The 14,406-nt window shown below is 42.8% G+C and overlaps 1 protein-coding gene across 1 annotated transcript; it reads right to left on the bottom strand.

Moving 5' to 3' along the window:
* Window positions 1-17: 17 nt before the first annotated feature.
* Window positions 18-14,071, bottom strand: LOC100540465 (myosin-IIIb-like). The gene is made up of 19 exons (XM_031557200.1): window positions 13,919-14,071; window positions 12,723-12,825; window positions 12,127-12,283; window positions 11,402-11,504; window positions 11,077-11,205; window positions 9,966-10,074; window positions 8,648-8,764; window positions 8,154-8,254; window positions 7,646-7,732; window positions 7,410-7,475; window positions 6,984-7,097; window positions 6,352-6,463; window positions 4,364-4,410; window positions 4,002-4,064; window positions 3,590-3,709; window positions 2,567-2,652; window positions 2,274-2,321; window positions 707-754; window positions 18-525 (listed from the first exon to the last, which is right to left on the bottom strand). The coding sequence occupies exons 1-19, from the start codon at window positions 14,054-14,056 to the stop codon at window positions 348-350; spliced, it is 1,926 nt and encodes a 641-aa protein (XP_031413060.1). The 5' UTR covers window positions 14,057-14,071; the 3' UTR covers window positions 18-347.
* Window positions 14,072-14,406: the final 335 nt, after the last annotated feature.

The raw sequence follows: 14,406 nt of genomic DNA on the forward strand, positions 1-14,406 counted from the left end.
AGAAAAAAAAAAAAAAAAGTTACAAGTCTAAGCTCTCATCTCTAATGCCAAAGTGTAAGATGCCAAAAAACAGTCACACAGAAGAGCCACTTTTAACCATCTATTTATTTGGTACCCTTCAAGCACTGCTCAATAAAAGCAAAGCTCTTCTATTCAGGAGATAGGATTTCCTCAGTGTCAGTTCATGAGATTTACCAGGAGAATTAGAGACATCTCATTATATTGCCTACTTTACCAGGTACTAAAGAACACCAATTGAAAGAAGCACCCTTCTCATTCCGCTATGGACACTACTCACCCGTCTTCCTGAGAGACAAGAACAGAGAACAGCATGTAACAGGTGACAGTCAGATTGGACCAGTGACTGGACAAAAATTTTTATTTGGTTTGATATGAGACACAGTTGAGGGGACTGTCCTGCTCCAGTGCTCACCTTTCTGTATAACAACTGCTGCTCTTTCCAGTTGCTCCACATATTTTGCCAGCTGATCCTGGTGCCAGTATTTAAAGAAAAGTCGTGACTTTCTGTGAGGTTGGAAAGAGAGAAAAGTACAGAAATATACTGTTTGTTTAAGCTTTTATTCTATCATCCTTTGGACAGCCTACAGCCATAAAGTTCTCCCTGAAGGCAACCAGGTAACAGCTTATAGGTATAATGTCTCTGCAGTTCAGAACTGCACTGCCAGCAAAAATGATTCACACCTACCCGCATATCCAGCCTGTCAGGTCTGTACTTTGCAGTATCTCCAAGCAGCTGAAAGAGGGAAAGAAAATGAAAAAAAAAAAAATCATTTTCTGCACACAGTGAACGCTAGGTGGCCTGTGTTTTTAGGCATATCAAAGGGGAGAAAAGTGCCTCGATGTTTCTGCACTGCATTCTCCATTCCCTGCTACTTGATCACACTAACTGTCTCTCGATCTGTAAAGCTGCTTGGGGTATAGCTAGGAGAAGGTTCCATTCAGGAACATCAAAGCAGGGCTCAGAAATAGACTTTGTTTTGCTTTCTCAGAGTCAATTCTGCAGAACCTGACTCAAGATTATTCTTCCTCATTTCATTTCCATGTAATTTCAAAGTACACAAGTTACAGGCTCAGCAAGGCAAGTCTTCCTAGAGAAAGACTATTTTTTAATTTCAGTTTCATTTTGCAAGCTTTTGTGATAAAACCTGGGTCATGCAGAAAGATTCCATGCAATACTCCAGCTCTGTCAAGCAGACTCTTTCCTCTGCCTACAAACCTAGGCTGTGACACTGCAGTGACACTTTTTGCAAGTGTCCTGCAGAGCAAAACAGAAATAGTTACCCTGCGATTTCAGCCAACTTCTGCTAAGCTACACTCAAGATAATAAGGAACTACATTCCTTGATAATTTTTTCGTAATTGCATCCTATGATTTTTGTATCTGAAAACAGATCGTGCTGTCTGCTTCTCTACCATCGTCTCCATCTTGTTTGTGAGATTCCTTCCGATTCCCACTTGGTTTTGTCAGTTCTTAGCAATTTAGTATCATCAATAACTTCAAGGCATCTGTGCGAGGGCTGGAGAGATTGCTGCCAGGAAAGAACTTTCCCAGAACAACATTCAAATCCTTTTAAGAGACAAAAAAACAAAAAAACCAACAAAACAAAACACCAACCCTTGGCTGTCTTACATGCTTCATTGTCATTATCACAATTAACTGTGGCAGGAAGAAGGGAGTAGGACAGTGAAGAACAGGAGGTGTGAAGTGCTGCCCTACCAGCAGGAATTAAACACCTAACAGGATAAGACTGTGCAGCTGAGGGACATTTACATTTGGAAGGAACAGACAGATTTCTGAAGTGCCGTGAGTATGTTGTGCCAATACACACATAAAAATTCGTGGGCCAAATGTAATGTTTCTAGCCTGGGAGATACCCAAGTGATGGCTGCTTAGTCAGCATTGCCTTTATTTTCTTCCCCTTGTGAGAAAATCAGAAAAAAAATCTAGAAAGGCAACTGGCAACTGTGCTGAGTCTTGTCATACTGAGTTCAAGGGACACTCCTGGTCAATACTGTAACTCCCTACTTTGAGCCTCTTAGCCAGTCCTCCTTCTTCAGCACTTTAACACTGAAATATTTCATTCATCATTGTACCAAACTTTTAAACATTAACTGTTTTTGTTTAAGAATTTGTGTTCCCTGTCACCACAAAAATGCATCCCCATTTTGTTGCCTCTAGTCAGTTGGCTATTCTTTCCTGAGAACCAGAGTCTCTGTAGAACAAACTGGATAACACATAACAAAGGACCTTACCTCCCTTTTGTCAAGGAAACATCTGGTTTAACTAGAAGAATTCCATATCTGTGAAAAACAAATTAATTCAGCAAAATAAGAGCCACATCATTGATGTGCTGAGCTGCTCCATGTCAAGCCCACAGCAAACAATAACAAATCAGTCTTTCCCACTAGGATTCCCACAGCAAACAACCTTGTGGTCTCAGGTATGCAAACTTTACAGAAGTAGGTTTAATCCCCGCCTATTTCTGTTTACCAGTGTTGTTTTTCTAAAAATATCTAACTAGGAACATTCAGAGGCTTTAAGATACCTTTCAGCAAATTCCTCAAACGATGGTCTCCAAGAGAAACCATCTCTTCGGATCCGGATAGTCTCCAGCAGTCCATTGTACCGGAGCTGGAGCAGCACCACAAAGACAGGATTAGAAAAACAAACACACAAAGGCCAGAATAGTCATTAGGACGTGAGTTTGTCCCTCTGCTGCCCAAACCTCTCCAGGTAAAAAAACAAGCAAACAAAAAAAAATTTCTGAAAGTATTTCCTTGATTAAAGTCTAAATTCACCACATCCTGAAACTCTGATGATTAACCACCTCTAGTTGAAAGCTGGAAACCACAACATCCAAATAACTTCACCTGCCAGCCATGGGCACTACTTTGCACATGGGCACTACTTACTTGTCTTTCATAGGATAGCATTCCACTTCCAAACCTGTACAAAGCCATATTCTGATGCACAGATCCACTTCCCTCTTTATCCTATCTTTTCTTATGTATCCATATATATCATACAGGCCACAAAGTGTTCTGAACTCTTCTAAACATTTTCAATATTCTTTAAGGGCCTGGATATCAGACCTGACATAGTACCCAGAGAAACCTGTATCAGTACCCATCAGCTCCTATCAAAGCCATCCCATCTTGGCTCCTGTTCAGAGCTGCCCTGGAGAGGTACTGTCTGTACCAGTCCCCGTATTGGAGATGAGAAGACGAATGCTAGTACCTGACAAGCAGCTCTCATTACATTCATGAATAGGAAATGAATATGAAGTGGGGGAGAACTAAGACTGTAAAACCTGGACATAGCAATCTGTGTCACAATAAAACCACAATAAAACACAATAAAACAATAAAAAAATACCCAGAACCTCTATGTGCATAGAAGGTGTGCCCATGCTTAATCCTGCAAGGGAGGAGTCAGACCAGCAAGCTTCCAATGAGCTCCACTACTTTTCAAAAGAGTCTGAACCTTAAATCCATTTCTTCCCTGCCTCAGATTCACTTCCTACTGAGACCTGACAGAAGTACTTGCAAAGAAAACTGCTTTTCTTTACCTGCTGCAGGAACATCTGGTTGTCCACAACACCTGGCTGCTTCTGGCTGTTGGGCTTTATACAACGCACAAAATGTGGGTTGGCAGAATACATCCTCTCCATGAGCACCATCAGGGAATGCTGGTTAGAGCAGAGAAAGATCAGTAGCCCAGCATACCAAAGCACTGCCAGACTTCCAAGTGCAATACCCTGCAGTTCAGAGCTGCCTTTCTTCCCATGCCACTAACTCAGACTCCTGAAACAGCAACAGTTTAGGCTTCAGTAACAGCCAGACCATCATTACAAGCTGTGCCTGGTACCCAAAAAAAACCCCCCTTCTACAGGCTGGATACTTGAGCCAGTGACTGGCAAGCTCTCAAATAAATAATGCAGCATATATCTCAAAGGGCAGTGCAGGGCATCAATACTTTACCCGGAACTGAGCTCCAGCAGACTGCTTTCGTGTGCTGTTGAACTTGTCTGCTCCTGGTACAATCTGAAACCAAACCCAAACAAAAGGATCATCTCTAGAAGGAGTCGTTGATTGCTACTCTCTGCCAGAAAGCAGGTGAAGAGAGAATAGATTTCAGGGGTGGGAAGGTAAAAGAAACACTGCAATAGAGGCAAGCAAAAAACTGTGTACAAAACAGGGAAATTCTTGCAATCAGATTGCTGTCTGCTCCTATTATCAGCCAATTGCTGCCTGCTCTTGTTTTTAACCATTTTTTCAAATAGTAAACATCAGGTACCTATGTCATAATTTATCAACTGCCACATGGGCCTCAAGCATGATACCTTGGTTTTCATATGAGGCATCAGTGTCCCAGTTCTGGAGATAGTGGCTGGAAGAACAGAGACAAGGGTTAATTTTTTATCTAGCTTTGCTCACTGTCAACCATTCTAAAACATTCAAAGCTTACTTCAAGCACAGATTTCCCCACACATACTAAATCACAGACACTACTTCAGGTTTCAGCATTTGCAAATATAAGGAAAGAGGTAAAGACTGAGAGAAGAAAATGCGAGTATATTAAGCATATAATCTAAGCAACATTATTTTCTGTCATGGAAAAGACAAGACAGCTGGGTTACTGAGCAACATTCAGTGAACTTCAAAATAAAGATCATCCAGGGTAGGCACCTAACAATGTAGAAAAAAGTACAGGTAGAAAGTGAAAAGCTCACCAATGCACAATCAATGTGGGAGATTATACAAAGCAAAGTAACTCAAAATTAATTCAGTGATAAGATGAAAAGTTCAGGGAAGCTGAATTTTCTGATGGATCAAATGACAGTCTGGCGTACTGTTGATGCCACGGTGTCATGTTAACCACAGAATGATTGAAATCGGGAAGGACCGCAGCAGGTCAACTTGTCCAACCCGTTCCGCAGTGCCATCTAGAGCCCGTTGGTGGGAACTACACAACCGGAGAACAGGAACGCACTGAGCAGATTCTCTCTGTTGTTTGTCAGTTTTCAGAAAGAGCAGGCTAGACTATGTATCTTCAGTAACAGTGTGGAGATGGCAACGGAGAAATATACTCATGAAAGGGAATCATCTCCAACAAGTGAAAGATGTGAAGCTGTTGGAGTAGTGCAGAAGAGGGCCACAAAGATGCTCACAGGGCTTGAGCACCTCTTCTATGCAGAAAGGCTGGTGGAGCTGGGAGTGTTCAACGTGGAGAAGAGAAGGCTCCAAGGAGACCTCACTGCAACCTTCCCGTACTTGAAGGGAGCTAATAAAGAGGAAGTGATTTTTTACATGGTCTAATACTGATAGGGCAAGGGGGAAATGGTTTTAAACTAAAAGAGACGAGATTTAAGTTAGACTTAAGGAGAGAATCTTCACTCAGAGGGCGGTGAGGCGCTGGCACTGCTGCCCAGAGAGCTGTGGTGCCCCATCCCTTGAGGTGCTCAAGGCCGGATTGGAATGGGACCCTGGGCAGCCTGAGCTGGTGGGGGCAACCAGCCCATGGCAGGGGGTGGAACTGTGTGGGCTTTAAGGTCCCTTCCAACTTAAGTCATTCACTGATTCTAAGAAACACGAGCAGAACTGCAAAACACAGTGCAGAATAGATATGGAATTCATCAGTTACTTGTAAATCCCAGAAAGTGGCTTGGACTTAACAAGGATATAAAAAAGAGAGAGTCCAGAGGAGAACTGCAAAGGTGGAGAGGGTCTGGAAGGCAAGGTGTGTGAGGGACGGCTGAGAGCCCTGCGTGTGCTAGGCACAGATCAGAGGAGCTGAGGGGAACCTGATGGCGGCTGCAGCTCCTCACAGGGAGCGGAGCGCAGTGCTGAGCTCTGCTCTGTGTGATGGCGATGGGGCCGAGGGAACGGCATGGAGCTGTGCCAGGGGAGGGGCAGCTGGGGGTTAGGGAAAGGCTCTGCTCCAGAGGGCGGTGGGCATGGAACAGCCTGCCGGAGGCATTCGGACAACACTTTGAAGCAAAATATAGCAAACAAACAAAACCTGGATCCCTGAAGAGAGCAGGGTCTGCTGTAATTAGTGTATGTAAGGATGTATGTAAAGTCAGAACTATGCACATGCAGTGTTTTCCCAATTCCACAGGAGGAACAGCTCTGACGGATATTCCTGCTACCACGTACATGTACCATGGGGAACAGAACAGTTCAGGCAGCACTGTATATCCCTGCAGCCTTCCCAGAGGCTGTCAATTGGACAAATGTTTGTAGTACACATGCCTTATCCCCACCCTTAGCTTTTGCTGGGCAGGGCCCCAGTTCACGCAGGATGCCCCGACATAGCAGAGGGACTTGCCAGTGAACAGCAGGCTGAGCAAGGGGGTGACACTGTTGATGAAGAGCCCACGGACATTGGCTGGCAACGTGTCTCTGTTCTTTTCTAGAAAGCCACCAGCAGTGTATTGTACCTAGGAGAAAAGGCAGAAAATCACAAAGTGCTCACAAGCTTGCTGTGAAAGCCATTTCCACAGCCTGACAGGAACAACTTGTAAATCTGAGTGTACAGTGTCTTGGAAGGTGAATTCTGTAAATGCATGGTATTTACAATAAAATTGTAACTGCAGTACTCTGGATCTCAATAGGTAAAGGCAAAGCCATCAGACTCCCTTCTGGGGCTGTGGATATAGGACTTTTATTTTATAAAGGACTATTTTAAGATCAGTGCACCAAAAGGCCACAGATCAGTGTGACAGATTCCTCTAATATCACATGCTTCCCTGAGGAAGTCACACATTCTTCAGAGGTCCTTTTTCTGTACCTTCCAATGAGCTCCCAGGAAGTCCTAGGAGACAGCTCCCAGGGAACACATTTCTGTTATATAACTGTCAAAACATAGATGCCTTAACTTCAAAGCCTTATTTGTCAAGCAACACATTTTCCTTCTCCTACAAACATTACAACAACATTTTTTCAGCAAACAGTACATACCTTCCCAGCATAGTGAATTATGCTGAAGCCCAAAACACGTCCTCGGCCTGGCTGGAAGTATACATTCCCTTTAAAACTGCTGTTTAGTTTATCCACAAAAGTCTTGTCAGTTGCCTGCAAAAAAGCAGATTTTATGATCAAATTAGAGGGCTGCAACAGAGACATGATCAGAGCACATGGAAAGAAAGCATAGTATTGGAAGTGGCCTTGGCTGTGCAACAGCTTCATGCTGTATACTCTGACACTCCACAGAGATCCCAATATAGTCAGTCTGTCCATGATTTATCTGTCCTGCCTCATCAGCCATGAGGACTCCTTTGTTCATCCTGTTCTTTGTAGTCACACATCAACATAACAGTTTTCTCTGCAGCCTACAGATTTATTGCTCCTTCCCCCACATCATTCTCCCTGTCCCGTATCCCACACCTGAGGGAATGCACTCTGTTCATCCAGAAGAGACAGCAGCCCAAGTGGCTTGGCCAGGAGCAGATTCTGTAGGGAAAGGAGAAACATTACATGTATCCAAAGCAGAGCAGGGTACCCACTCTCATTTGTACCACCCTTTAAGCAGCTTTTTCCCAGTGCATCTCCTCCCAGTGATGGAAAGAGAAACAATGCTCCCTTGGCTGAATGGAGCAACTCTTCTCTCAACTCTCACTTACCAGAACAGGTTCATTGTTGCGGAAGGTGATAGTTTCCCAGGGCAGCTCTTCTGCCCTATAGGCATCCTGCTCCATCTGGAAAATGTGCTGAGACAGAGAAAACAGAGGTTTAAGTCCCCAGCAAACTTAGACAACTTTGAAAATCTCTCTAATCCTGAGCTGAGGGCACATGACTCTCTTACAGCATCACTAAAAATGAAACTGCTGTTCTGGATGCTCTGCTATAGCTTGTGAGTAGCTGCTGCTGCTGCTGCATAGAGCAGGAACACTTCTCAGAGTATAAGTGCCCCTACTCTGCCAACTCAGGTCATTGCTTAACCCTTATACTTTCACTGATGGTTCTTTTCCCACGGCAGTGAAGGTTGCCACTTTTTACCTTGCTTTGCCCATCACCATTTCTGTCCTTCCAGTCAACAGATTTGTTTTCCAACAAGTTCTTCATATTCTAGGTAGCTCAGTGCTCTATTTTCCCTGCCGCACAAGGTGAGATAATCCACAACAGACTTACATGGTTGAAGAAATGCTGAAGCTGCTCATTGGCCAAATTTATGCAGAGCTGTTCAAAATGGTTCACTGCAAAGTTTTCAAACCCAAAAATATCCAAGATACCTAAAAGAAGGAAAATGAGCACAAAAGCCTGCAGAACTCACCACACAACTGAATATCCCATCACGCTCCTGTTATGGCATGTGAATCCTTGGCCAAGTAGCTAGTGATTCCCCTCCCATAAATTCTCTTGGAAGATCAATTCAGAAGATCAATCCACTCCAATCTCCAGCTCCTCTGCAGAGTCAGCATGTCCTAGAACTTCAGCCTTATATTTGTTTCAGATCAGCTAATTGCCAGCACTTTCTGCTGCCATACAGATTTAATGCCACTCACTAGTCTCTCCAGCACGATCGTGTCCCTTATGCAACCTCCATGAAATTGTGCCTTTCCTTTGTCATGGTTGAGGGACGCGCACTTGAGATCAGATGAAGGAGCAATGCAGGCAGAACTCACCTATCTCCCTCAGCTCTACTTCAGGATCCACATTCTCAGCCAGCAGCTCATTGATCTTGCATACAATCCAGCCAAATACTCGGCCATATGCCACCTTGGCAATGGAGTCCCGAGCATCTGCATAGAGAGAACAAGTGATGCACTGAAGGGCTCCGAGGAAGGCAGAGACCATAGCACCAAAGTTGTCTCAATATATTCCCTTCTAGCTACAATGTCTTGGGTTCTAAAAACTACTTTAAAGATCAACATTAGGTGTGCGTCTGATCATCCCTGCCCTCTGCAAGCTCCTGCTATCCATTGGTTGAGAGCTCATACAGAGCTCTTCCATTCAAAAGTTTTCACTATCTTTCTATGAGACCAAATATGGCATACTAGGGTATTTTTGAGACTATCCAAAACAGAAACAAAACTTAACTTCCAAAAAAGTCCCTCCCCTTTTTAGAATATCCAGACTTGTTTTCTTCTCTACCAGTTAACTGAATATAGTCCTGCTAAATGACCCAGAAGCTCCATCTTGTTCTTAGAAAATCAAATGGTTCTGCAGCAAACAATAGAACTTCTTTTTAATCCAACAGCTAACTGCAAAAATAGAGTGTGCAAGAGGAGGATGCAATTGATGAAAAATTTGCTGACCAACTCAACATGTACCTACTGATGTTTATGCTATTGTCTAGATATAAGCAAGAGAAGATATTTGAGAAGAGGAACTAAATAATTCTGTTTCCAGTTTTGCCTTTCCAACTTGTTTTAAGCAATAATCTGAAGTGCTGGCATTTAGTGCTTGTTTTTAAAAAAACATCTTGTATTTCAACTGAATCTTGTTGTGAAGGTTATTTTCTTGTTAGTTTTTTTTTTACTGAAAAAGAAAATAACACCTTACACTTACCACACTTCCCTTTCATTTGACCCCTTCTCTGATATTGTGCTGTCTTACTAATTCTCTCTAATACGTCTCCAACAACTTTCTAAAGCTCTGCACATTGCCAGAACTGTGCAGCAGTAGCCTTTCCCTCTTTTGTACAAACACCTACATTCATCTTCTAGTCTAGATTTGAGGGAGAAAGTAAAGATAATTCCTTGGTCTCTCACTTAATCTCTGCAGTCTCTTGGTGGTCAAACAAAAGGAGGTCAGCATTCATGATCCCAGCTGCTAGTAAGAGACCAAGCAGATAAGCTTGCCTCTGCGCAAGCAGAAGAAGGAAGTGGCACAGACAGACATTCTTGTTCCTAAGAAGTTGCACATGTGCAGGGACACCCATCAAACTACTCTGGGTCAGTCTTTCAAGCCAGCACATCTGCAACTCATTATGTTTCTTACCTTCTGCCTGCTGCTGGGTGTGAAAACGCTGAATCTGCTCTCCCCGGGTCACTGACATTGTGCAAACCAGGCATTTCAACAATTCATCCTCCTGCACTCCAAACTGACCCTGGGAAAGGGAAAACAGACGAGGAGGCAATAACAAATCCTTGTTCTATATGTGAGGATTGTATCTGTATCATTACAGACCCAGTGTAAGGGCATGCATCTTGCAGAACCAGAGACAGATACATGCTCTGAGATGCACATTATCTTATGTAGTGTGCAAGATCCTTTTCTGAATACTTTCCGTTTGGATCTCCCGGTGGTGCCACCTGTCACCTTGTTTGGGTGCCACGTCAGTCCCGGCTGAATGATTTAATGACTTATAGAACAGCACCACACCAAGGTGACTGCACAGAGATCAGTCATGTGAACCCACAAGAAAACAGAAAACAAAGGGAACTCAGATGCAGTTGAATTCTCCAGTAATTACTTTAACAGGAATTCCCCCTTCTGTAGGCAAAAACCAAGGAGCAGATTTTAAAAACAAAGACAAAAAGAAGTTGGCTGCTGAACAGATGTATGTGGTTAATTCAGGTATGCTGTAGGAGGAACTCAGACGAAGAGATGAAACAAAACCAAGGGTGCTGGAATTTCTAATAGATCAAAATAAAAAGACATGGAGAAAGCAAAAATATGCTTCATTTTCCTGTACTGTGCTGTTAGTAAACGACTATAACACATCCATCTCATATACTAGAGATCAGATAGGCCTAGAGAATATATGCTTTTTAATCTGATAATTTCATGTGAAAATAGTAGAAAATTTAATTCAAGATTATCAACAAAAGTTAAGGTGTTGTCCTTGGACAGGATTTATATAGATACACAAGCCAGCATTCAGATACCACATATCCAAATTTCTCCGAGGTATTACACTTAGTGAAACATAGAATTTGATTTTAAAACGTTTGCATTATATTACACATGCCTTGTTGACTTCATATCTCCAGATGCAAGACACTAGTCCTAGACAAACAAGAAAGAGAACCTGGGAATTGTTTCTTTGGGTACCAATGGCAGTAACATAAGGGCAATCAGAGGGATATATTGGAAAACCATGACTCACCGCTGCAATCTTCAGCCACCCCTGTGAGCTTTCACTCACTTTTAGGGACCCATTGCTCTCCTGAGGATCAAAGGTCACATTGCCCAGTGACAACACACCAGCCAGGATTGCCTGCATATCCACTTGTTCCTAAAACACACATGAGGGGTGACTGAAAATCTGTTAGTATGTAAAATACAAAACGTGGAGACCCCAGAAGGAGAAAAGGTGAAGGAAAGGCATGGGCAGCCTGTGGGAAAAGGCTCTACACAAAGCGTGACAAATTCAAGTGTTTTGCAAGCGAGATGGAAAATTCAGGTATAAACAAAGCAATCCCAGAACTGACCTGCTCTTGGAAGCCCACCATGTCAAAGGCATTGCACACCTCCTGGTATTTCTGCTTCCAGCGCTGAGCTACATCCTCTGTACCAAACCATTTGCTTATGTACCTGAGAAAGTATACAAAATCTTAATACAATCAGTGCAGCAATTCAGTTCTACTCCAAATGAACAAAGCAGATCAGCAACGGTTGAGATTTGAAAGAAATAAAAATCTTTTCTAAGGTAATGCAACACAGAAGAGATCCAGATCTACCAGCTTTCATGATGATTTGTAAGATCTCTTTGTATACACCCATTCAGATCCCACTTCAGCTTCCATTGGTTTATTTACCCTGAAAGGTGAGATGGGCTCCATAAGTGAAAGTAAAAAGGCAAGAAGGCTTCACAGCGACTGAGAATAAGGGGGGTGAATGGGAATAGCTAGAGATAGTTTATAGAAGCAAGAATGTAGAGCTTGTTAGAAAATAAGGGATGGCAGACACTGGGTATGTAATAATGAGGGGGATGAAGGCCATAAAGATAAGGGCTTGAGAACAGCCCGAGGACATTTGGCAGGGAGGTGATTAGATGTCCACCTGCTTTGTAATCTTACTTGGGTTACACAGTTTGATTCTGCACGTCAACCTGTACCAGGCTCCATCCCCACTGGCAGAACTGTAGGCTCCATTTCACTACTTTCCCCTCCACCCCCCATCATGAAGATGAAGTTAAGATCTGACTTTGAAGTACCTGTAGAGTGAAGGATCCAATAACCCATACATCTCCTTTTGCTCTGAAGACAGTCCAGCAAACATGTAGTAGAAGATATGAAAATTCCTCTCGCCAGTATCTTGTTGGACCACTCGCGACTTCTCCAACAGGTACTCACTCAGCTTGGCACCTCGCACTGCACACAAGAAGGTGACAGGGTGTATTTTGCACAAGGAGAAGACATGAAGCTGAGCTGCCCCACTTCTCTGCACTACTGATAGAAACATGGAGTTGCCTGAAACAAGTCTTGCATACAACTTCTCTGGGCTACCCAACACTCTGGAAATGGGCTCCTCCATGCTTCCCATGTTCTCAAAGACATCTACTCACCTCCTTTAATCACAACAGAGTCATCAGACACCACTGACTATTGCTGATATCTCCCCTGCATCATCACCCCAGTATTTTCTTCCCATACTCCCACATAAGTCAGACCCAGGTCTCATCTCAAAGCTGTGGCTGCTATAGGATTTTCTTTACATGCACACCCTTTCCACAGAGAATCAAATAACAAAATTTTACTCTCCTTAAGTTCTGGCTACTCAGTCCACTCCCTCAATTCCCCTTGACTTTACCTGTATTATTCTGGAAACGCAGCTGTATGTATTTTCCAAAGCGGCTACTGTTGTCATTCATCACAGTCTGGGCATTGCCAAAAGCTTCAAGCAATGGGTTTACCTACAAGAGGCATGCAGATAGAAAATGCATTCTTCAAATTAAGCGATCCAATCCAACTTGTTTGGAAAAGGTTAGCTTTAGCATTTGCTGTTTAACATTCTGATGGAACAAAAAACACTCCATGAACACTCAAAAACGTGTATTTTATCACATTCTGAGAAAAGAAAAGTCTGGAAGAGGCAAACGTGACAAAGACTAAGCAGGAATTACTGAAAATAATCACAAAAAGTGATTGACTATCAACTCATTTGTTAAAAGATAATGTTGGTATAACAGATTTTCCTAGTAATCTGGTGTGGTATCACTTTATACCAGATTATTTGTCTGCTAACCAACAACAAGCAAATACACGATACTCATTAAATGTAAGCACGATAAAATACCTAATAGTATCTGTGGACAGCATAAAGATTAGAACAGTGAATTATGAAGAAACTGAAAGAACAATCAGGCTAGCTTTGGTCTGATTCCACCACAGATGTCTGAAACAGACTTTAAAATGGAGCAGTCCAAGAACTCATTCCACTTAATCTATCAACTGGAAGGCTAGGATATGATTTGCTCAAAATAAAACTCCCCCGGGAGCAAGTCAAGACCAAAGAGCCATGTTTCAAAATCAGCTAGCAAAAGTTATGAAAACAGTAAAGATGAAGTCGCTGAGTTAGCAAGTATGTGCCTGACAGTAAGTATAACTAGCCAATGAAAGGTTACTGAAGGCTGTGTAGATTCTCCATCCCTGACTTTCATTAAATCAAGATTTTATTTCTCTAATAAAAATATTGTTCCATCTCAAACAGGAAATGATTCAGAAAATAAACCCCTACTCTCTTGTTACAGACATCATGCTAAACAATCACAATAGTTCTGTTCCATTTGGGAACCAAACCATCACATTCCCAGCAAACCTACCAACCCTTCTAACTTGTGGTTGGCTATTTCATCATCCTTCCCACTATTTTCCTAAAAACGTGTCTTAATGTTTTGCTCCTCAACTCAGTGGTGATGATTCACCAGGAGGTTCTCTGAGCTTAGTGCTAGCTGCCTCACAGCAATGCTACTTCTGCATCTACAACAAGACCCCACCAGCACCTACCTGCAGGATCTGCTGCTCCAGCTGCGAGTTGCCTTTGCATAGGTTCATTATGTGCTGCAACAGTAGCTTCGTACTCTCCGTTTTCCCTGCACCGCTCTCTCCACTGCAAAGAAAAAGTGAGGGAATTCCAGTCACCATAAAGTACAATTGCTCTGTCCCTCATGTCTTAGTGTCCTATTGCTTGAGGATGCAATCCAGCAGTTTCACACCTTTTTCAGCTTTACACAGTGGGTTCCACAATGTACTGATCCCCGCCCAGAGGAATTTTTCCCCATTCACCAGGAAGTACAGACATATTTCATGCTGTCACTACTGGATGGGACACATAGAAGAGTTCATTTGATCTGCTTCTTAACAAAATAATACTTAACAATCCTCTTCAAAAATGTTCTGATTCACCAACTCCCTCATATATGCTGGGGTCAGCAAATTCTTCTTCCTACAGACATTTACCCCATCTCACACCCAGAAGTGAGCAGTCTCAAATC

The sequence above is a fragment of the Meleagris gallopavo genome, chromosome Z, assembly GCF_000146605.3.
Source record: "Meleagris gallopavo isolate NT-WF06-2002-E0010 breed Aviagen turkey brand Nicholas breeding stock chromosome Z, Turkey_5.1, whole genome shotgun sequence".
Classification (NCBI taxonomy): Eukaryota; Metazoa; Chordata; class Aves; order Galliformes; family Phasianidae; genus Meleagris; species Meleagris gallopavo.